We start from the raw sequence: 21,995 nt of genomic DNA, 5'->3' as shown, positions 1-21,995 counted from the left end.
GATGGAGACTATTACAAGTAAAATTGAAAAGTGCTTTCCTTGATTCATTGACAAATGCATTTTTTTTTCAAACTGTTATGGACAATTTAAAAACTCTAAATGTGAAAGCAAAACTGTATATTTTAATAACTTATGGATAAAGTATATCCAGGCTTCTTACATCTCCCATAGAAGCCACAAGCTCACTCTCATGACATCTAGTGTGAATTCCTAGCTACTGCAGGTTAATAGCAAGCAGAAGGGAAACTATATGTACATTAAAAACATCTTTCGGCTGCTCCCGTTAGGGGTTTCCACAGCGGATCATCTGTTTCCATTTCTTCCTGTCCTCTACATTTTGCTCTGTCACACCAACCACCTTCATGTCCACTCACCACATCCATAAACCTTATCTTAGGCCTTCCTCTTTTCCTGTTACCTGGCAGCTTCATCCTTAGCAACTTTTTCCCAATATACTCTGCACCCCTCCTCAGCACATGTCCAAACCACCGTAATCTTGCCTCTTTGGCTTTGTCTCCAAACCTTCCAACCTGGGCTGATCCTCTAATATACTTATTCCTAATCCTGTCCACCCTCGTCACACCCAGTGCAAAGCTTAACATCTTTAACTCTGCCACGTCCAGCTCTGACGCCTGCTTTTTTGTCAGTGCCGCTGTCTCCAACCCATATAACATAACTGGTCTTACTACCGTCTTGTAGACCTTCCCTTTCACTCTTACTGGTACTAGTCTGTCACAAGTCACTCCTGACACTCTTCTACACCCACTCCTTCCTGCCTGTACTTTCTTCTTCACCTCTCTTCCACACTCACCATTACTCTGAACTGTTGATCCCAAATATTTAAACTCATCCACCTTCGCCACCTCTACTCCCTGCATCCTCACCATTCCTCTATCCTCCCTCTCATTCACATGCACATATTCTTAGTCCTGCTGACCTTCATTCATCTTCTCTCTAGAGCATAGCTCCACCTCTCCAGGGTCTCCTCCACCTGTTCCCTACTCTCACTACAGATCAGTGTCATCTGCAAACATCATAGTCCTCTGGGACTCCTGTCTGATCTTGTCTGTGAACCTGTCCATCACCATTGCAAGTAAGAAAGGGTTCATTGATGATCCTTGATGTAATCCCACCTGCACCTTAAACGCATCCGTCACTCCAACCGCAGACCTCACCACTGTCACACTACCCTCGTACATATTCTGTACCACTCTTACATGCTTCTCTGACACACTCGACTTCCTCATACAATACCACAACTCCTCTCTAGGCACCCTGTCATATGCTTTCTCTAAGTCCATAAAGACACAGTGCAACTCTTTCTGACCTTCTTTCTACTTCTCCATCAACACTCTCAGAGCAAACATTGCATCTGTAGTGCTCATTCCTGGCATGAAACCATACTGCTGATCACTAATCAACTCCCTTTTTAACCTAGCTTCCACTACTCTTTCCCATAACTTCATGCTGTGACTGATCAATTTAATCCCTCTGTAGTTACTACAGCTTTGCACATCACCCTTATTCTTCAAAATCAGTACCAAAACACTTGTTTTTCCATTCCTCAGGCATCCTCTCACTTTCCAAGATTTCATTAAACAATCTAGTTAAAAACTCCACTGCCATTTCACCTAAACACCTCCATACTTCCACAGGTATGTCATCTGGGCCAACAGCCTTTCCATTCTTCATCCTCTTCATAGCTATGCTTGCTTCCTCTTTGCTAATCCACTACACTTCATGATTCACTATCCGCACATCATCCAACCTTCTCTCCCTCTCATTCTCTTCATTCATCAGCCCCTCAAAGTACTCTTTCCATCTGCTCAACGCACACTCCTCGCTTGAGTACGTTTCCCTCATTATCCTTTATCACCCTTACCTGCTGCACATCTTTACTAGCTCGGTCCCTCCGTCTAGCCAATCGGTACAGGTCCTTTTCTCCCTCCCTAGTGTCCAACCTTTCATACAACTCTTCATACGCCTTATCCTTAGCCTTCGCCACCTCTCTCTTTGCCATGCACCTCATCTCCTTATACTCCTGTCTACTTTCTTCATCTCTTTGACAGTCCCACTTCTTCGCCAACTTCTTTCTCTGTATACTCTCCTGAACTTCCTCATTCCACCACCAGGTCTCCTTGTCCTCCATCTGTCCAGATGTCGCACCAAGCACCTTTCTAGCCATCTCCCTTAACTAGCTCTGCTGTATACAAAAGGAAAATTTCAATTTAATATACTATGTATGCATGAACTAAGAACATGAAGCTGTATACAATTTCTTAAAATTCTTTATTTAAACAGACTAATAAATTGATCCTAATACTTTGTTATGAGTAAATACAGGACTGTAATGTCATTAAAGCAGACAGAACAAAGATGCATTTAAAACAGTCACTGTCAAAAACATTTGTAATTCTTATATAAATACAAGTGTAATTCAGATTAAATCACTATTTACAGTAGAACATATGCTTATAAGACTTGGATAAAAAATTGCTGAATGAAAACACAGTTCAAATCATTCTTGAGTCTGGCTGCTAGAGTTCAGTGAAGAGAAACCAGTTTAGAGGTCGCACCTACTTCCTGGAAGACAGCACAGATTGTTTCTCATGAGTCTGTGAACTAACTGAAGCCTTTAGAAGCTTGAACTTGTCATAAAAATTGTCAAAATTCCATCACAAAAATAGGTGGGAATTTTCTAGTGAAGCTTTTAAGCATAACTTGTAAAATGGTAAATATTTAAAATAAAGGCGCCAAAATACCAACCATACACAGCTGTAAGATTTGTTAGCTAATTGCAGCCCACTGCAGAAGTTCAGTTAAGTAATGTGTATATATAATAAAATTTCACCATTTTCTTTTTAATTAACAGTAACGCAGTAAGCATTTTTCTCCTGCAGTGATTAAATACTATGACACTCTTGACTTAAACAAAAAGGGAAGGGACATGCATGAAGAAATAAATATAGGTTCATAGGTAGATACTAGGCTATCTGCCCGAAGGCATTTATAAGCCTAGCCAGAATGTTTGCTTTCGCCACCCCTTTAGATTCGTTCCTTGCGCCTCTGTCCAGCAGAGCCACTGAAGTGATCCCTGGGGTAAACTTGGTTTCCCATCCACTCGTCAAGGTTTTTCTGAGTGTTAGCGAGGACCCTCTAATGTAGATTGGAATCTTGTTCCAAAGCATGGGAAGTCTCTGGGACCGGAATCTATCCCTCCAGCAAGTCCTATTTATTGTGGTGAGGTTTAGATCCTTGGACCGTGTTGCTCGAGGGGATAAGGTTTTCTTTAGGTGGAGCATGTCCATCAATTCTGGGTTGGACATGGCCTTGTATGTCAGGCAGAGATCACCTCTGAGTAGGCGGTATGCAACCGAGTACAGCTGGAGTTTCTTCAGTCGAGCTGCATAGGGCATCAGTTTGAGGCCAGTGATCCTCTTGGTGAGGTACTTCTGTGGTCTTTCCAGCTGTTGCAGGTGTCTTGTAAGGTACATCCCAAATGGGGCGTTGTACTCTGATGGGTCTGATGAGTGGTGAGTAGAGGGGCACAATTACCTTTTTTGATCTGAATGTGAACCTTTTTCTGATTAGGTGGGCCACCTAGAAGGATTCTCTAACCACTTTGGCAGTGTGATTATCAAAGGAGAGATTACTATCTATTTGGGTCCCCAGATCCCTTATTACATCTTCCGCATTTAGGGGACTACCACCTATGTGGTAGTTTGCGGGTACTTTTTCCCCAAAAGGGATGACTATGCACTTTTTGGCATTTGGTTTGAGGCCATGATTTTGATATCGGGTATCAGTCTCTGAGACCCTTTTGGAGGATGTCTGTGTGAGCCAGAGAGTCAATTATAGCCCCTAATTTGCAGTCGTCTGCAAATTTGGTCAGCCATATTCCTCCTCTGCTTGCCTGTACCTCTGAGAAGTATATGCCGAACAGGAGGGGCCCTGCGGAATGCCACTTGTAACCGGTTTACAGTCGGACCTAGCTCCCGCAACTCTCATGTGGGTTCTGTCCATGAGCCAGTTGGCAACCCATCTTCTGATGTAGGGGTTTATGTTCAGGCTGGTGAGCTTGTCTATAATGCCAGAATGGGGAATGGTGTTGAAGACCTTTGTGAGGTCTAGGTAGACTGTGTAACCACCTTTCCCTCGTCTGTAGCCTTTGTAACTGTCTCAAAGAAGTCCACGAGGTTTAGGAGGCATGATCTGCCCTTAAAGCCGAACTGGGTAGGGTCAAATGTTTGGAGGTTCCCAATGTCTCTGTTAATGAGTTCCATGATGATGCGCTCCATAGCCTTGCAGACCAAGCTACTCAGGCTCATAGGGCGATATTTCCCAGGGTCTGTTCTGGCTCCACCTTTGTGGAGCGGAGTAACCGTTGCTGTGCGCCACTCTATGGGTACGTAGTCTGTGGAGTGGCTGAGTTTGATCAGTGTGTTTAGGTGAGGGGTTAGTTTGTCTTTGAGTTCGTGTAGGATGCAGCCTGGGACACCGTCTGGTCCCATTGATGCTGTGTTTTTGGCTTTGTAGAGGGCTGTTTTAACCAGAGTGTCTGTGATTTCAGGGGCTCTACATTCTTCTGGTATGGTTATGGGCCCTTTTTGGGGTCAGGGGGGGGATGAAGTTTGTGCTGAACCTGTCTGCTGGGATGTTGGTGATATCGATCGGTTCAGTGTATTTTGTGCCATTCTGCACCAACTCGGAGCAGATCTGAGAATTGCCACTTAGATTCTTGACATAGCTAAAGAATGCCTTGTTGTTATCTTTGGAGTCCTAGGCAATTTTTCTTTCGAAGCTCGCCTTGGATGATTTTATCAGGGATCATAGTTTTTTGCTGATACTGATCAGGGAGGTCTTCCCTTCTTGGGATTTTACTCTTTCCTGTATTAGTTTCCTCCTATTGTATAGCTTGTTATGGCAGGAGTCCACCAGACTGGTTTCCTTTTCTTGGAGTAGTGTGTCTTGGTTTTGCTTGGGATAGCACGATCCATGCACTCTTGTAGGTGCCCGTAGAATGCATTAGTAAAGGATTTTGCAGCTTGGACAGCGTTACCCTTTAGCATGGGGGCTTAGAAACTTTTCACCTCTGTCTTAAATAACTTGAAGTTTGCTTTTGAAAAGTTTTTCACAGCGGTTTCCTTGTCCAGGGTTGGGGGTGGAATGTGGATATTCAAAGTGATTTGTTTAAGGTCCGATCTAACCAGCGAGGGGTTGACCTCCTGTGTGGAGCACTGGTCGCCCATGTGATGACCAGTTCCAGTATGTTGTCATCTTTGGTGGGAGTGTTGACCAGTTGATCCAGGGTGTTTGAGTTTATAAATTCTAGGAAATGTTGGTCAATGGAGTTAGTACTTGTAGTTCTCCCAGTTAATGTTTGGGTAATTGAAATCACCCAATATTAGGGTGTTGGGTAGGACATTTGTTTCCCAGTGTTTCCAGAAATGCAGAATGGGGGTCCTGGGACATGGGTGATCTGTAGCAAGCTACAATTTGAATTGCAGTTTTGCCCGTTTAGTTGCACGTGGATGATCTCTGAAGTATCGTGCTGTGCCACTAACCTGGAGGTGTGGGTATCCTTGATGAATATGGATACGCCCCCACCTTTTGTGTTTCGGTCAGAGTTCTGTGCCTGAAGTGTATGATATGAGTTGTAGCATGGTAGTGCTGGGGTGCTCACTGGAGCCTTAAACCAGGTTTCTGTTACTGCCCATATATCTATTTCTCCATACTGAGTGCCTCGAGTGCATCTCTCGCATGTATTAGTGTTTGGTGGTAGGAGGAGAGGGTTGTCTGTGTACATGAGGCAGTTCTAACATTGCCTCAAAATGCCCAGATTCACCAGTTAGACTGGAGAGTACACATGAAGCTGCCCTTTGGACATACCTGGATAGGTACAGTGAACTGTTTTACTGAATGGCTGATAAGGTTGAATAGAGAGAGCATCGTCCTTCTGTACAGTATAGGAGGGTCTAGTGCTAGGGTTTATAAGTACTTGCCATGAGGTTTGAGCAAGTGCCGGGCTTAGAAATGAATGACTTGAGTGCTTAAGTTGAAAGTTTGTCTAGTTCCAAGAAAAAATTGAAGAGGAGACTTTGTGGAGCTGGGAATAGTTTTACCCTAGCTACCCGGTGCGCAAAACCGGGCAAATGCGTTTTTTTTGTAGCAGGGAAATGAAAGAGAAATTAACCTAAAATGGCCAATAAACTACTAATTTCTGGGCTGAAACCACTCCTCCAGGGACAAGATAGGCTGCTCAAAGCTCCCCTCACTCTCACAGGTGAACTGAGAAACTTCTTTCTATCCAAGTAAGGTATGGGCAAACAGAGATTTGTAACACAACCCTGAATTCGGCAGTAACCTGAAAACTGGACTATACTAGCTTAGAAAGGCGGGAAACAAGTGTTTTTTTTTTTTGTTTGTTTTTTCTTTTCAGAAAATAAAGTGAATACAATCAAAAAAACACTTTAAATGCACAGAAAAGGATAATTTTTGTTATCTATGTCAAATCAGAGTTGTAGTAAATGCCCCTAGTAATAAACTAGGAAGAAGTACAAATACAGTAAAAGCAGATGAATAAAGTGCAATTTTTTATAAATATATAAAGCAATAGACAACGAACAAACTGATTTAAACAAGTTACCCAGTTAACCTGAAAAAGCTCAAAACTGAGCCCTGTTCCAACAGTCTTCAATCAGACAAGTTCTAACTGCACACTTCTGCTACTAGGGTGCTTTGGAACCTTCTCCAAAAAAAATGGCCTGGATCAGTGCTCAAGTTATACAAAGCTAGATTCAGCAGGCCTGAATCTGGTCTGTTAGAGCAACAAGGCACACCAATTTCAGAAACAGTTCAAATAAGCACAGTATGCCTGTGACCAGAAATTCACAGCTCAGAAGGGCAGAATCCAGCCTCTCCTCCCACAAGAGTGCAGACCACAAGCCTTCTTAATGTAGAATAACTGGCCTGAAGCCCAAGTGCTTAAGCCAGAACTAATACACTTTTAGAATAGCAGACACTGAGCCTTCAGTCAGAAATTCCCAGCTTAAAAGGATGTAAGCTACCTGTTCTGCCACAACAGTGCAAACCACCTTAATGTAACACAACCTGTCCTAATCCCAAGTGCATAAACCAACAGACTTAGAATAACAGTTGCAATTTAATCAGGCTACTACCAAGCAGTAATAAAGGCAGCAGAATAAATAAAATTGAGTACTTTTAAGAAGAGGCAAAAGCAAAATAAAGTAGGAGGAAACAAATACAGTAAAAGTGTAAAAGCAGATGAATGAAGTGCAACTTTTTTTGTTGGTAAAGTGCAAGGAGAAAGGAAGGAAGAACCTAAGTTGGTTGGCCTTTTCAAATCTTCTTTGTATTTAGAGTGAACACTAGACTCAGAATATGATCTCACTGTACTCTAAGTGAGCAAATGAGATGGACACAGGAGGAGTGTTCTAATACAGACTTACAGGAGGGGTGGAAAATTCCAGAGCCACTAACACCAAGGCAAGAACAGGGAAGGTGGGTGGGGAATTAACTGCAGAGAGCAACACACAGCACACTGTACAGTAAAACAATTGGGTAGCAGAAAAAAATGAAATGCAGTACTTTTAAAACTGCAAGTTTGTACTTAGAATACTAAAATACTGCACTTAACTTCAGCTTCTAATGCAGGTGATTGTAGCCAAGCAAGTCTCAGTAACTGAGCATAAAAGAGAAAAAAAAAAAAAAATATATATATATATATATATATATATATATATATATATATATATATATATATATATATATATACACACACACACACATGAGGTTGAGCATAAAAGAAATATATATAAATACATGACGTAAGTGATTTTATACTATTTCTCTAGTGCTATGCCATGTATATAAAGGGATAAAAGTATAAAACAGTTTGCAGTTGGATAAGATTTTGCTTTATTTGAATTTTGAGTAATATGTATTTATAAAGTTAGCATTGTTGTGGTAAAGATAATAGGAGAGAAAAATGTTACATTACTTCTATGTATGATTCCACATTATTTAGAGGGGAGAAAACAAACTTGTGTGAAATGTGAAGTTATGTATAATCATTTGTCTGTGGGTTTCTTTTTTTCTTTAGTAGTCTACTCATTTTTGATGCTTGCATTTTTAAGTTCATTGAAGATTCCATGGGTTCAGGTTGAGTTGATAGGTTCTTTTTTTGAACAAATGTGGATGCTTCGAGAGTCAAAAGTTTTCTTTCCTTCTAACAGGGATAGTCTTATTCTTGGTGGGAATGAGTTGTGCTTTGACTCCTTCCTTTCTTAATGATTTTATTAGAGGAACACATGCTCTTCTTTTGGACATTACAAAGGGAGAAAAGTAGTCAGACCTGATAGTTTGTTCACCAATTTTTAATGTATCAAGGGACCAGGCAATTTTTAAGACAAGGTCTTTGTCTTGAGTGGCAGTAAATCTTACAGTAGATCTTTGACGACTGTTTTTACTCGATACAGAAGTTAGTTAAAGACGTGTGCCCTTTCTATCAAGAAGGATAGTGCTTCAGGTAGGTTTGGGATTTTAGGAAGTCAGGAAGTTAATCATGTCCCCCTGCATCTGCTCCAGGATGCCATAGATTCTTATGTTGTTTCTCCTGGTTCTATTATCAATGTAGTCTATCTTTTCAATGAGCCTGGTGCTTTCTTGAAGTGTTTTTTTCTTTCTATTAACCTGTAGTCTAGATCTGTTATAGAATCTTCCACAGCAGCAATCTGGGCAGTTTAAGGACCTCATTTAATAAGGTTATTTGCTTGGTGGCATCTTTTATATTCTCCACTTTTAAGTTTAATTTGTCTATTTTGCCCACCAAGTCTTGAACTGTAGTAAGGATTGCCTGTATTTCTTCATTGGAGTTTCTTGCTGAGAAAATTGGAGCGTTCATCTTCCTTTGTGAATGTGGTTTCAGCTTCTTTTCTATTTGAAAGTTTGACAGGAAAATATGAACATTTTAGCTTAAAAATTACACCAACTTGTAGCTTACAACTTCCAGAGTCAGATTTTTAGTAGTTTCAGGTCTTTAGTGAAATTAAATAATAAACAAAAAAGTCCTGTCAGGAAAAAAGTGAAGACTGCAGAGTTCAAGAACTCTGCCGTTTTCAGCTTGCCATCCAAGCCGCGCCCTGTATCAGTATTTTTCTAAGTGCACTAATCGAGAGTGCTGGTTGCATTGTTTGGATGTTTGTAGGCAACTGTAGTTTTTATTTTATTGGACAGCACAAAGGGCTGCAGAAAAGATGAGCAACGCTTGTCAGCTTTTTGGCTTGTTAGGCTTGATCCAAAGATAACTAGGGTTACATTGACAAAATGGATTTTGGATTGTTGTACTTCATTCTGTTACAAATTAGCAAGCAGATAGCTTTCTGCCCAGTCGAAGGCTCACTGTGTTGGGGCTCAAGCTATGTCCACAGCCTTCCTATGTGAACTTTCACTTGAGATAATGGTAGAAACTGCATAGTCTTTTCTGCACACCTTTACTGAACATTACAAGCTCTTTTTTCTATTTCTAGAAATAGCCTCCTTTGAAGCAAGCATTATTGAATGTTTACAGAGTTTGGTACCTTCTTGGCTGTGCACTCCATCCTGCTGTTCCAGTGTCCAGACAGGACTTGCGGAATATGTTATGTACTTAACAGAATATTAGAGTTCTCTGGTCTCTGCCTGGGCACTGGAAAAGTCCACCCTCTTCCTCCCTGCCAGGTCATCATATGAGGGATGTGCGAGTGTTATTTTATGATCTTTCTTGAATGTCTAGTTACATATAGTTAACTTACTGTTGTCATTCTTCATCTGTAGGGAGCAGGGGGGTTATAGGTAGGGAGGGTCTTGTAAGGAATTCATTGCCGTCAAACTTGGCTTTTAACATATAAATTATGCACAAGATCAGGGCAACTGCCCAGTTTGACCCTTCATGTTACAAGGAGTGAGAGTTTAGAGAAGGTTGTACACATTTTTATATATCACAGATTGGTAAACAACACAGTACAGATAATTTTGCTGTTATGGAAACTTTATTCTGACTGCTGATAATTCTATGCCACTGCTGTTATAAGGCTTTGCCATTTGGGTATGGTTATGAAATTCATAATGAGAAGAATGAGAGGAGCACAAGCAGAATGTCCTGTTGGTGAAGCGAGTTACTGGCCTTCATTGTGCTATAGTTGTGAAATATAACATCCTTTTCCATATTTTTAGATCTCCAAAGCGACGACGTTCTAGATCTGGGTCTCGGTCATGGAGGTCACGTCATCGCCGTTCTCGTTCAAGATCTCGTGAGAGACGCAGGCACTCGCCTCGTTCACGATCTCAAGAAAGGAGAGATAAAGACAAGGAAAAAGAACGCAAACAAAAGGGTCTTCCTTCTATTAAATCCAATGTTGTTAGTGGTGAGCCTGACTTATTTAAGTTGAAGTCTTGTTTGTGTCTTATTTTCCTGTGATATTGTTGGGAATGTCCCCATCTGCTCTTTCATATTTTGTGAAGTTGTAGCCTGTCTACAAAAACATGCATTGCTGTTCTCACATTTTTTTATTTGTTCTGTGTGCATCGGTAACTCATTCAGCATGTTTAAAAGGTATTCAGTAATGTTAATGTTTAACTAGCGCCTCCTCAGTTTTATGCTGAAAGGTCTCTGCCTAGTTGAGGTGATTTGCCTGGCCGAAAATTAGTGATGCGTGACATTTTTGCAGGCTTGCATGGGGATGCTCACTGTTAGTGGTGCTGACTCTTGGGAGTTTTGCGGTAGAAGGCTCAATGTTCAACCCGACTTAGTTTTTCACCCTCTTTACTATGATGATGTCCTCCCAGTTAGGCATCAGCACATCTTTAGTATGAAAAGAATGTCCTCTTGTGCTATCTTTAGTTTTATTGCCACAGAATGAGAAAGGAAGATTAGCAAATTAATCTTGAGCTTTGTTTGTTTTGTCTGGCCCTGTTTTGAGTATAGAAGGGCTGGTATTGTAGCAGTATCTATCATTATTGTCTCTCTCTAATAAAACAGCCTTTGGTTTCAAGGATGTCTGTCTCTAAAGTTGACGAGCGAGTTTCATCGCACTTGGTCTTTTGTCCAGGGGAAGATTACACTGTCACCACTTGCCCTTATTGTACTTGGACTCAGCCAAAAGACCATCAGGCGAAGAGCAAAAAATATTCAGCATTTGGATCCGTGTTGCAGTAGCATAAAGCTTTTTGTGTTGTATTCTGCCAAAGGGTGTGACCACCAGAGGAGCTCATCAAAGCTTTAGTGCACCTTCCATGTGCCCTAACTGCTGGGTGGCTTGAAAAGAGAAACATAAAACTTTCCAGTACAGCTGTTTTTATCAAATTATTTATTTATTTATTTTTTTTGCTAGGAATGTTTTCTTTCTTGCCGACTGTAGAAAATCACTTTGGTGTCTTTGTCAGGCTGACTGTCATTGCCTCGGCCCCGGTGGGTGACTCTGCTATGGCCAGACCTTATTCTTTAGACTCATCAATGGCTCCATCCAAGCAACTATCAATTACAGGGGCCCCATTTTTGGAGAATATGGAAACTTTTTATGAGGAATCCTCAGACTCTGTCAACCAGGTGTTCTCTCCCCTCTCTTGTATGTCAGTCCCTGAGTACATCTTTTTCTGTGATCCTCTACTAGATTTCTCATTTGGAGGCACCCTAAGCAGGATGAAGGATCTCTAGTGAAAAGCTAAGGGTTTCTTTGAAGCCCATAAGTAATGCAGAGCAGTTCTGGATTAACTAGAACCAAAACTTGGATATTACTTCAGTTCTTGAAGCCTTAGATGATGCTTTCTCTAGTGCGTCACTTGAGCTGGATTATGCCCCATTCCCTAAGCTTCTCACAGGAAGCCCAGCTGTTTTTCAGGAGTTTGGGCTCCTAAAATGTACTTAAGCAACTACCACTCTAGTAATGGTATTCATGGGTTCTAACATGTAATCTGTGGAGGCTGCAGCTAAGAAACCCCTCTGCATTGAGAATGAAAGTAGAATATTTGTAGGAGTGGAGAAGTTCTACATGCAAGTCACCTTGGCCTTCGGGGCTGTGAGTTGCTAGACTTGCATGTTGAAATACCAAACGACAAATCCCATCTAAAGGATAAAATGGAGGAGGTACAGGAAAAGGCCCTATGAGATACTTGGATGTGGCTTGCAACCCATCTTCCCAGGCTGGCAAGCACTCTGGTAGTGTTGATATGTCACAGTAAATGCAGCATGCAGGGCAGCAGTAATGGAGACTGTCGTGCAGGGAGATGCTAGACTGTAAGAGCAGCTTCTGCAAGAACATGTGAAAACGCACCATTTCCGTGTCCTATTAAATATGGTGTGGATGTATATACACCTATTTGAGCTGCTTAAAAAGCTTGATTAAAAGAGGAAGGCTATGCAGTCTGTGCCCCCCCCCCCCCCCGTTATCTACAGTAGGAACTACCCCACTAAAATATGCCTCTTGTCATTGGAGGCAGTACAAAGGTAAACCATGTAATGGGAAGCTGACCAAAAGGGAAGGGGAAACCTGGAGCCATCATCGTCAAAAACCTTCCAGGGAACAGCTATGACTTGAGAGCTGTCCCTCTAATCCCATTCCAACCCACTCGCTCCCTAGTCACACCCCATCCATATTAAACATACATGGGTCGTCTTGGACAGCTTTTGAAGTATCCCCAAGGATTTTTTTTTAATTTATTTTTCAAATCATATGTTTAACAATACAATCAATAAACAAGTATTATAAACCTTTAGTACAATTGACCTGAACAAAGGAGGGGAAAAAAATTAAATGTATGAAATAAGTAACAAAAATTTATAATATTCATTTAATAAATTATAAAGTTACACATTAATTAGGGTTCATTTTTAATGTCTCAGTATTTAAATTTTTTTCCCAAGGATTGTTTGTCTTGAGACTGTGATAAAGGCTGCCTGTTTGTACATAACTTTTTTTTTTTTGCTTGTTTGTTTTGTTTTCAGGTATTTTCTGGATATGCAGAGAACAAAAACTTCAAACATGTACTACTGGATCTTCCAAATAGTAACAGAGTAGGGAAACTGCGTAGGATTGTGCTAAGATTGCTTCTTGTTCCAAGAAAAATGGTCCTTGGAGGCTAGCTTTAGACTTGAGATTAATTTCTAGAAATGCTAGAAGTTGAAATTGCTAACTTTGTAGGCTTTGCTGCCCCTTTTCTTCCACTCTACATTTCTAAAGCCAGCACACACAGGCAGTACCTGCGATTCAGTGCAGGGGACGCTCATTTTAAATTTGCTTGTTTAACCTTTGGTTTATATAATGTGCCCACTACTCGTCTACTGCAGCAGCAGAGGCATTCACATTTTACTCCTACCTAGATGCCTGTGGGATTCAGAACCTTTCATGAGACTAGGTGCACACTGCTCTGCAGTTTACCCTGACCTATTTGCAGACTCTGGGGACTGTCTGTGAACTTGCCCAAACCACTAAAGATATCCTCTCAGCAAGTCTGTTTCTTGGGGAGCATCCTGACAGTGCCAATCAAAGGGTATTCCTCACCTGTCAAAGTGCTGTTTGACATTTCACTGCCCTAGAGTAACAGTCTGATTACTGCTCAAGAATTCCGTGGACCCTTGAGTGTTTGGCTTCCTTAATCTTGATGGTTCCCTTGTAAAGAATTCACATGAGAGAACTGCAGTGCTGCCTCAGGAACATGGTACCAGCATGCCCACTCACTGCATAACCTCCACCCCCCCCCCCTTACTATCTTGGATCAGAAGTAAGCTGTCATAGTGAATACAAGAAGTGAACCTCCATCAGGGGTCCCACTCAAGCAAGGCTTGGATACCTTACATTACTACAGATTCTTAAGATGTAATTTGAGGGTCCAGTTGGATAGGATGCCCCCCAGCCTTAGGAAGAGGGCGATTTTCACTCTGGTAGTCGGGCCAGCCAAGGGCTTCTACAACATGAAACTCCACAAGTCAGGACTGCAACAGCGACTACAACTATAACATCTATGTTTATGGTAAGTGTACACACATGTACTTTCTGGGGAAATCCAAAGTATTGGGGAGCAAACTCAGCAGGTTTATTCTGATGCCTTATGAGTGGTATATCAGTCAGTGACGGACAAGATTTTTGTCATTGGGGTCTACCTTGCTTTGATCTCTCTGCATCTCCCTGCAACAAATGCAGCAGGTATTTTGCCCTGATCCCCACCTCAGAGGAAGTCAGACAGATGCTCTAGTCCATGTTTGGTCCTCTGGTCGTCTTTACGCATATACCCTGGTACCATTTATTCCAAAATTCTTAAAGCCAATCTGTTGAAGAGCTCAGTTATCCTCATTACACCCTTTTGGCCTCACCAAGTATGGTTCCCCTTCCTTTGGTCTCGTCTTCAATATCTGCCATGGATACTGGGTCATAGTCCAGACCTTTTTTTCACACCCCCTCCGGGATGAAACATCCCAACATTACCAAACCTCAAACTAACTGCATGGTTTCTCCAATTCCATTGATAGCTAGACAACCCAGGCAAGACTTCTACAAAGAAGAGGTATAAAAGCAAGTGGAAATTTTCAATTTGGGCTCTTCCGAAGAAAATTTACCCTTCCTCTGCTCCTGTGCCTTTGGCACTGGAGTTTTTAGCTTCTTTTTCCAGGAAGGTGATGGGTTTTCCACAGTCAAAGTACAATTAGCAACTATATCTAATTTTCACTCAGGAGAAAATGTCTTTTTTACCTTCCTCCAAATTGTGTAAGGCTTTCCTAAAGGGTGCCTTTTTATGCAGGTCTCCACTGAAAGTTCCATTACCTCTTTGGGATTTGACACTTGTTCTGCAGGGGTTGATGCAGCAAACTTTTGAACCTTCAGCCAAAACTGATTTAAAAAATTGGAAAACAGCATTTTTGTAGCTGTTAAATCTGCAAGGAGAATTTCTGAACTTCAGGCTTTATCATCCAAATTCCCTTACCTTGTTTTTCACAAAGGTGCATTAGGCTATCTTTCTGCAGACCATTACAAGCCTAGCCAATAACCAGAGGTCAAAATCAAACTCTGTACCTTGTATCTTTGAGATAGACAATAACCATTATGCCAACTCCTCCCCTACCTTACGAACGAATCTATCCTTCTTACCAAAAGTAGCTTCTGAATCGAATGTCAGACAGTTCAATTGCCTACCATTTTCCATAATTTTTCAAATAAGGGAAAATGTATGCTACATCATTTAGATGTACATAGACAACTACATTTTTGTTTAAAATTGGCAAAGGACCAGTTGCTTGTCTCTGACTGAATAGACTGTGATCACCAATTTCTAAAGTTACCCAGACCAAATGGATTACTAATTGCATTTCCTTTGTATATTCCCATCAAGGTCTCTTCCCTACCAAAAAGCACATTCAACTAGATCCATGGCCACTTCTGCCTTCTGGTCTAGAACTTCCATTGATATTTGCACAGCAGCTATGTGGTCTAATGCCCATACCTTTATTACTCATTACAAACTAGATGTGACTTCAAGAAGTTGAGCTGCTTTTGGCTATGCAGTTCTCTGGAATATCCTCCCAAGATGGCCACCCAAAAATTGACAGCAGCTATGTGGTCTAATGCCCATACCTTTATTACTCATTACAAACTAGATGCGACTTCAAGAAGTTGAGCTGCTTTTGACTCTGCAGTTCTCTGGAATATCCTCCCATGATGGCCACCCAAGATTTACATAGCTGGGGACTCTGCTTTTATGTTGAGGGAGAATAAGGATAACATCCTCACCATAATTGGGCATCTGTGTTGTCCATTTTCATTCTTCCATAACTCCCCTCCCTTCCCCCTTCCTGTCTTCTTTTGGAATGATCTGATGGATATTTTGGAACCTTTCTTTCCAGGTTTGAGCCCTGGTTTTCCAGTTTCCTTTTTTCTATTTTTCTTAGGTTTTATAAGGCAGAAAACTCAATATGAGGTATTGTGGGCTAACTAAGGCGTTATGGGTAAAGGGAGGAGCTTGAAAGTTGGATCCAAAAGTCTGGAATTCGGCAGTCAGGTAAGTAACCTGTTTGTTGAGGAAGAGTGAAGCTGGACAACAGAAGCATTGCTATGGTGAGTACATAACTGATTTATCCAGAACACCTGGAAGGAACTCTTTGTGGTAGCCTGTCTGCCTAGTAATGCGGACAAGGTTCTTGCCCAGATGTTCTTCGTGTTTCACTTGCAGTCATCATAATTGGGTTAGCCTGCAGGTAGCCCTCAGTCGGCCTGAATACCAGAGACTTAGTATTTCTAAGTCTGTTGCTTTCGCTCCAGGACTGACATCAGGTCATCAGGAGTATAAAAACAGGCAGCCGACACCATCGCATCAGTCTTTCTTGCCAAGGAGCCAGAAGCAGTTCCCACGACTGCTGGTCGGTCACTACCGGAGTTTTCGTTTCCGAATTGAATCATCCTGAAGTCTTCTAAAGCTAAGTGCCCCGTTGGGGGATCCTTTTTTCTTGCTCTAACCGATGTCAGAAAAAGTTAACAATCGTCTCGCCTGTGGAAAGCAAATACCACACCAAGATTTCTATACTTACTGCGTCATCCATTTAGGCCCCGACCACAACATACCTCGCAGTCTCTTTTTTCTGCCTTGTTCAACACCCAAACTATTCATTGGGCCCTTATTGTTGCTAAATATTGCGCTTTATCTCCATATTCCGAAATGGCTTCGGTAAGCCATCTCGTCTACCGATCTTCCGAAAAGACGCAAGGATAAAGACAGTGACTGCACAGGTCTAAAGCTGTCACACTTCCGTTAAGGTAGTTGCCAGTTTGCCGGTACTCAGTGAGGCACTTCGCAGCCCCTGATTCCCACTTCTATGGATTTGCAGGCCGCTACCGAGACCCGTCCAGAGTCTGGTATGCCGCTTGACTTTTGACTACGGAACCTGCGGATGTCTGTACCTTGGATGGGTCCGAAGATGCTGTGCAGGCACCGGCTTCCGAGGAAGTTATTTGCATTACCGATGTTCGTCATAAACCGACTATTACTTTCACGTCTTCAGTTCTGTCTAAAACTACTGAGTTTCTAAGGCCAAGAGTATGAGCTATGCCTAAAAAACCGACCCAAACTCAAGCACTTGCTCCCTTGCCACAATCTCAAATGCTTAAAATGGCAGAAGACCTGATCATGCTGATTAGGTAAAGCCAGCCTTCCCGTGCTAAGAGAGACCTGTCCCCAGCAGCTTTAACTGACCAAGAGTCCGACTCTGAGGTTTCTGAATATGAATACATGTCTTTATCTGCTTATGAGGATTCAGATGCAGAGGAATCCATTCCCTCTGCTTCCCCTCAAGAGGATTTTACTTTTGGTGAAACCCTGCATATTTTAAGAGAGCATTTCCACTGGTAATGCCAAGATTATCCTCAGTCCAAAAAGAGACTCAATTTTTAGATTTGCCACAACATAGACCTTTAGCTATCCCTCCTGTTCTGGATGTTGTGGATGATGTCTTTATGGAATCAAGTCCAACTCCTGATACTTTACCCCCTACTCCAAGGAAACCAGACCGGTACTACAGAGTTCCTGACTCACAAATTTCTTTTCAAAAATCCTACTGCTGACCCAGAGGTCATTTCCCAAGGGCCTAAAGGTATAAAAGCAACTACAGCTAAGAATCCCACCCCTTTGGACAGGGATTCCTGAGCCTTAGATGGGATAAAAAAGTATACACCTCTGCAACTCTCGCCGTTAGGGCATTGAATTGCCATTTTCACATGCTGAAATACCAGCAGCATATTATGGAACTTAAGCAAAAATTATCTGTCTTTACAGACTGTGCAGAAAATAAAGAATTGCAGGAGCTTATGCATTCTGCAAGCCAAGTCCGCAAGCATACCTTGCAATGTGGGTTTGATGCCCTAGAAATATCTTGCAGGGCAGCAGTCACTGGTTCTGTACTGAGAAGGCATGCTTGGCTTAAGGAGCAGACCTTGCCAGACCATGTAAAATCAAAATTACTAGACACTCCTTTGTTTAAGGACAATCTGTTTGGCACCAAAGCAAAAGATGTTCTAAAAAAAGATGGAAGAAAAAGCTAAATCTATGCAGACAGTCGAAGCTTTTTTGCAAGTGCAACCTCCAAGATATTGCAGACATTGTCCCTCCAAACATTGGTCCTTTCCAGCCCATCTCAGACTAGACCCAGGGGAAACGGACCCCCCCCCCCCCAGATTACAGTCTCAGGGTATGCAGAGATCTAAGCAGTGGAGTACCTCCACTTCTAAAACAAGGAGTGCTAAGCCACCCCTTACGGAAAGAATTTACAATGACTTGCCAACTCCACTTCTCACCTCTGCCCAAGTGCTCATTCCCCTAGGAGGAAAACTTGCTCACCATGCAAAAAAATGGACCTCCATCACCAAAGACCGATGGGTCCTCAACATTGTACAGATTTTACTTCCACACACTGTCAACCCCAAAAGGGTTCCCAGACCTTCCTCCAAACCAGTGGGTAGAGGCACAAAACCAAGTTAAATCCCTGCTGTCCATAAGGGCAATTCAGCCTGTTCCTGCAGAACAGATAGGTCAAGGGTTTTATTCCAGACTTTTCCTGGTAACCAGAAGAGGGCACTCTGCGCCCAATCCTAGATCTTTCCATTCTGAACACCTTCCTGTTGGTAACAAATGCTCACCCTTCAGCAGCTTTTTCCTGTGCTGTCCAAAGATGCCTGGTTAGCCACCCTAGACCTAAAGGAAGCCTCATCTGCACATGCTATCAGGTACTCATGCAGGAAAGAACTACATTTCAGGGCAGGATCTATGCATTATCAGTTCTCTGCAATTCCCTTTGGCTTATCCACTGCTCCACGTCTTCACAAAATGCCTGGCTCCAGCCATTGCCTTTTGCAGACAGAGAAAAATTCAAATATACCCTTACTTGGATGATTGCCTGATTCAGGCAGACAAGAAAAGCTGTTGCAGCACCTGGCATTTGTAACGAACCTTCTAACCTCCCTGGGGTACACTATCAACGAAAAGAAATCAAAACTAGTCCCCAGTCAAAAGATTGTATTCCTGGGAGCAAGCTTGGACACAGCAACCCAGATGGCATTCCTTACTCCAGGAAAATAAGCCTAACAACCCAGCTATCCTCAAGGAAAAACCTGCAGGCTCTAGGGTTCATGGCCTTGTATTCTACTAATTCCATATGCCAGAGTGCATATGAAGAAACTTCAATGGTACTTCAGTCTTTGGTGCCAACATTCTCAGGACTTGGAAACCATCATGCCTATCGTACCTTGTCTAAGGACAGTTTTTTGGTGGGCAGCAGCATGCAACCGCAACAAGAGACTTCCCTTTACACAACCCCATGCCGCCCAGACCCTAACCACAGACTCATCAGAATAGGCAGTGGGAGCTCATCTGGACGACAAGTGCATTCAGGGCCACTGGAGCCCAAATCAAATTCATCTGCACATCAACCAAAAAGCGATTCTAGCTGTTCAGCATGCTGTGACAGCTTTCAGATCCCTACTCTCACCAGGACCCCCTGCTAATAAAAACAGACAACACAGTGATGTGGTACATCAACAAGCAGGGGCGTACCCACTCTGCAGGCTAGCCATGACCCTGTGGAACACTGCCTTGGACATGCATATTCATCTGCAAGCTCAATTCCTGCCAAGGAAACAAAACTCTGTCAGACGACTTGAGCAGAAATCTCCTAGACCCACACGAGTGGCAGTTAGACCCCAGCACTTTTAGTCTTCTAACCCAGAAATGGGGGGACCCTGGAGGTTGACCTTTTTGTTTCCCCCTACAATCACCAGCTCAGCAAATTCTGCACCAGGACACCTCAGCAGGGCCTGGAAAGTGGATGCCCTATCCTTCCAGTGGGTAAACATCTCAATCTATGCATTTCTCCCTCTGCCTCTTCTTGCAAGAATATTACTCAAGATAAGAAAGACCAGACCAAGGGCAATCCTGATTGACCCAGACTGGCCATGCCAGCACTGGTACCCACCACTGCACAGCCTGTCACCGGTGCCACCATGGCACCTTCCCCAGATCCCAACCATCCTCACTTAGCAGGAGGGAGAGATCACGCATCCGAAGCTGCAAACCCTGAACCTTGCAGGCTGGCTTATTCCTTTAATTCTCCCCCAGTGACCAGCCTAAGCAAGCCGGTACAGGACGACATTCTTGAAGCCAGAAGAGCCAGTACTGCAAGAAAATTCTATGCTAAGTGGAAGTTATTTTTCCTGGATTCAATCCAAAGGAGTGGAGACAGCACTGCCCTCCTTACCTCTAATCCTGGATTACGTAGCAGATCCACTCCACAGAGGTCTATCCACCTCTTCCATTAAGGTCCATGCCTCTGCCATCTCTACTCATTACAACACTTATCCACCTCTTTTCTCTCGCCCTCTCGTTAAGCAGTTCCTGAGAGGGGCCAACAACTTAAGGCCACCAAGGAGAGCCCCCACTCCTGCTTGGGACCTTAACTTTGTATTGGAAAAGCTCACGCTACCCCCCCCCTTTGAGCCTGCAGTGTCAGCAGAGTTAAAATTCCTCACTTGGAAAACAGCCTTACTTCTGGCCATCACTTCAGCTAGAAGAGTGTCTGAGCTGCAACCACTTATGGCTGTGGAACCCTTCATTATTTTTCATGCTGACAAGGACTCCCTCAGGATTAACCCTACCTTTATGCCTAAAGTGGTCTCCAGTGTAGCTCTCAACCAATCTATCCATTTGCTAACCTTCTTCCCTAATTCTCAAAATAAAGGGGAAAGGATCCTGCACTCTAGACGTGCACAGAGCTCAGATTCTACCTTGATAGTAATAAGCCCTTCAGAAAATCTGACCAGTTACTAGTCAGATATTCTTCGTTTCACTGTTGCAGTCATTACATTTGGGTTATCTGCTTGCTAGTAGCCCTCAGCCGGCCTGATTATCAGATTCTTGGGGCCTGTGTCGGTTGCTGTCTCCTTCCATGATGTCAGGTAGTCAGGGGTATAAAGCATGCAGCCGATGCCATTACACCAGTCGGTCTTGCTCTACGGTGCTCAAAGCAGAAGCAGTTTGCAAGTGCCGGTCGGCTGACTCCTGAAATTTTCGTTTTGAGTTTCAGAACTGAAGTCTTCAAAAAAGCTAAGTACCCAGTTGGGGATCCTTTTTCCTGCTCTAAACTGATGTCAGTAAAAGTTAATTATATTACTTGTGGAAAGCAAATACCTCAAAGATTTTCATTTGTACTGCATTGCTTGCTTAGGCCCAGACCATGACGTCCCTTGCTGTCGGCTTTGTGCCTTATTCAATCCTCGTACTATTAGTCATCGGTTCATTTTCACATCTAACTATTTCAGTACTCTGTGTAATTATCCAGAAATGGCTTCAGTAAGCCATCTGACTAGCGACATTCCGAAAAAATGTAACTATAAAAACAAGAGACAGACCGCATAGGTCCAAAGCTGCCGACGACGCTACCGTTAAGCTAGTTGCCAGTTCGCCGGTACTCAGTGAGGCACTTTCCCAGCCCCTGATACCCGCTACTTTAGATTCGCAGGCCTCTACTGAGACCCATTCGGAGTCCGGTATGCCGCGAGATGCTTCTCTGACTATGGAACCTGCGGATGTGCCTACCTTGGCTGGGTCCGGAGCCGCTGTGCAGGAACTGACTTCTGATGGTGTATTCAGGCCTACTGACTTTCAAATCAAACCGACGCGATATTCAAGGCCTAAAACTTAATCCACGCTTAGAAAACCGAAGTCCAAATTGCATGGTCAGGCCCATATGCCTAAAAAACAAATAAGACTGGCTGAAGACCTTATTACTCTAATTAGGGGAAGCCACCCTTCTCCCTCTAAGAGGCCTTGAACTGATTTTCTGTCTGTTTCTTCCGATGACCAGTATTTGCCCTTATGTACCTATGAGCATTCTGATGCAGCGGACTCCATTCCCTCTGCGTCCTCTCCAGAAGATTTCTCTTTTGGTGAAGCTTTGCACACTTAGGGGG

At 42.8% G+C, this 21,995-nt stretch overlaps 1 protein-coding gene across 1 annotated transcript in view; it reads left to right on the top strand.

The window, feature by feature from the left end:
* LOC122802398 (SR-related and CTD-associated factor 4-like) overlaps nt 1–21,995 on the top strand; it is a 1,636,555-nt gene that overhangs the window by 1,260,461 nt on the left and 354,099 nt on the right. The window contains exon 12 of the mRNA XM_044072023.1: nt 10,234–10,424. Within this exon, the coding sequence (XP_043927958.1) occupies nt 10,234–10,424 (191 nt within the window). The remainder of the gene's footprint in view (nt 1–10,233; nt 10,425–21,995) is intronic.

The sequence above is a fragment of the Protopterus annectens genome, chromosome 5.part0, assembly GCF_019279795.1.
Source record: "Protopterus annectens isolate FY-2018-M chromosome 5.part0, PAN1.0, whole genome shotgun sequence".
Classification (NCBI taxonomy): domain Eukaryota; kingdom Metazoa; phylum Chordata; order Ceratodontiformes; family Protopteridae; genus Protopterus; species Protopterus annectens.
The sequence above is the reverse complement of the archived record's forward strand: the minus strand, read 5'-3'. Positions and strand labels throughout refer to the sequence as shown.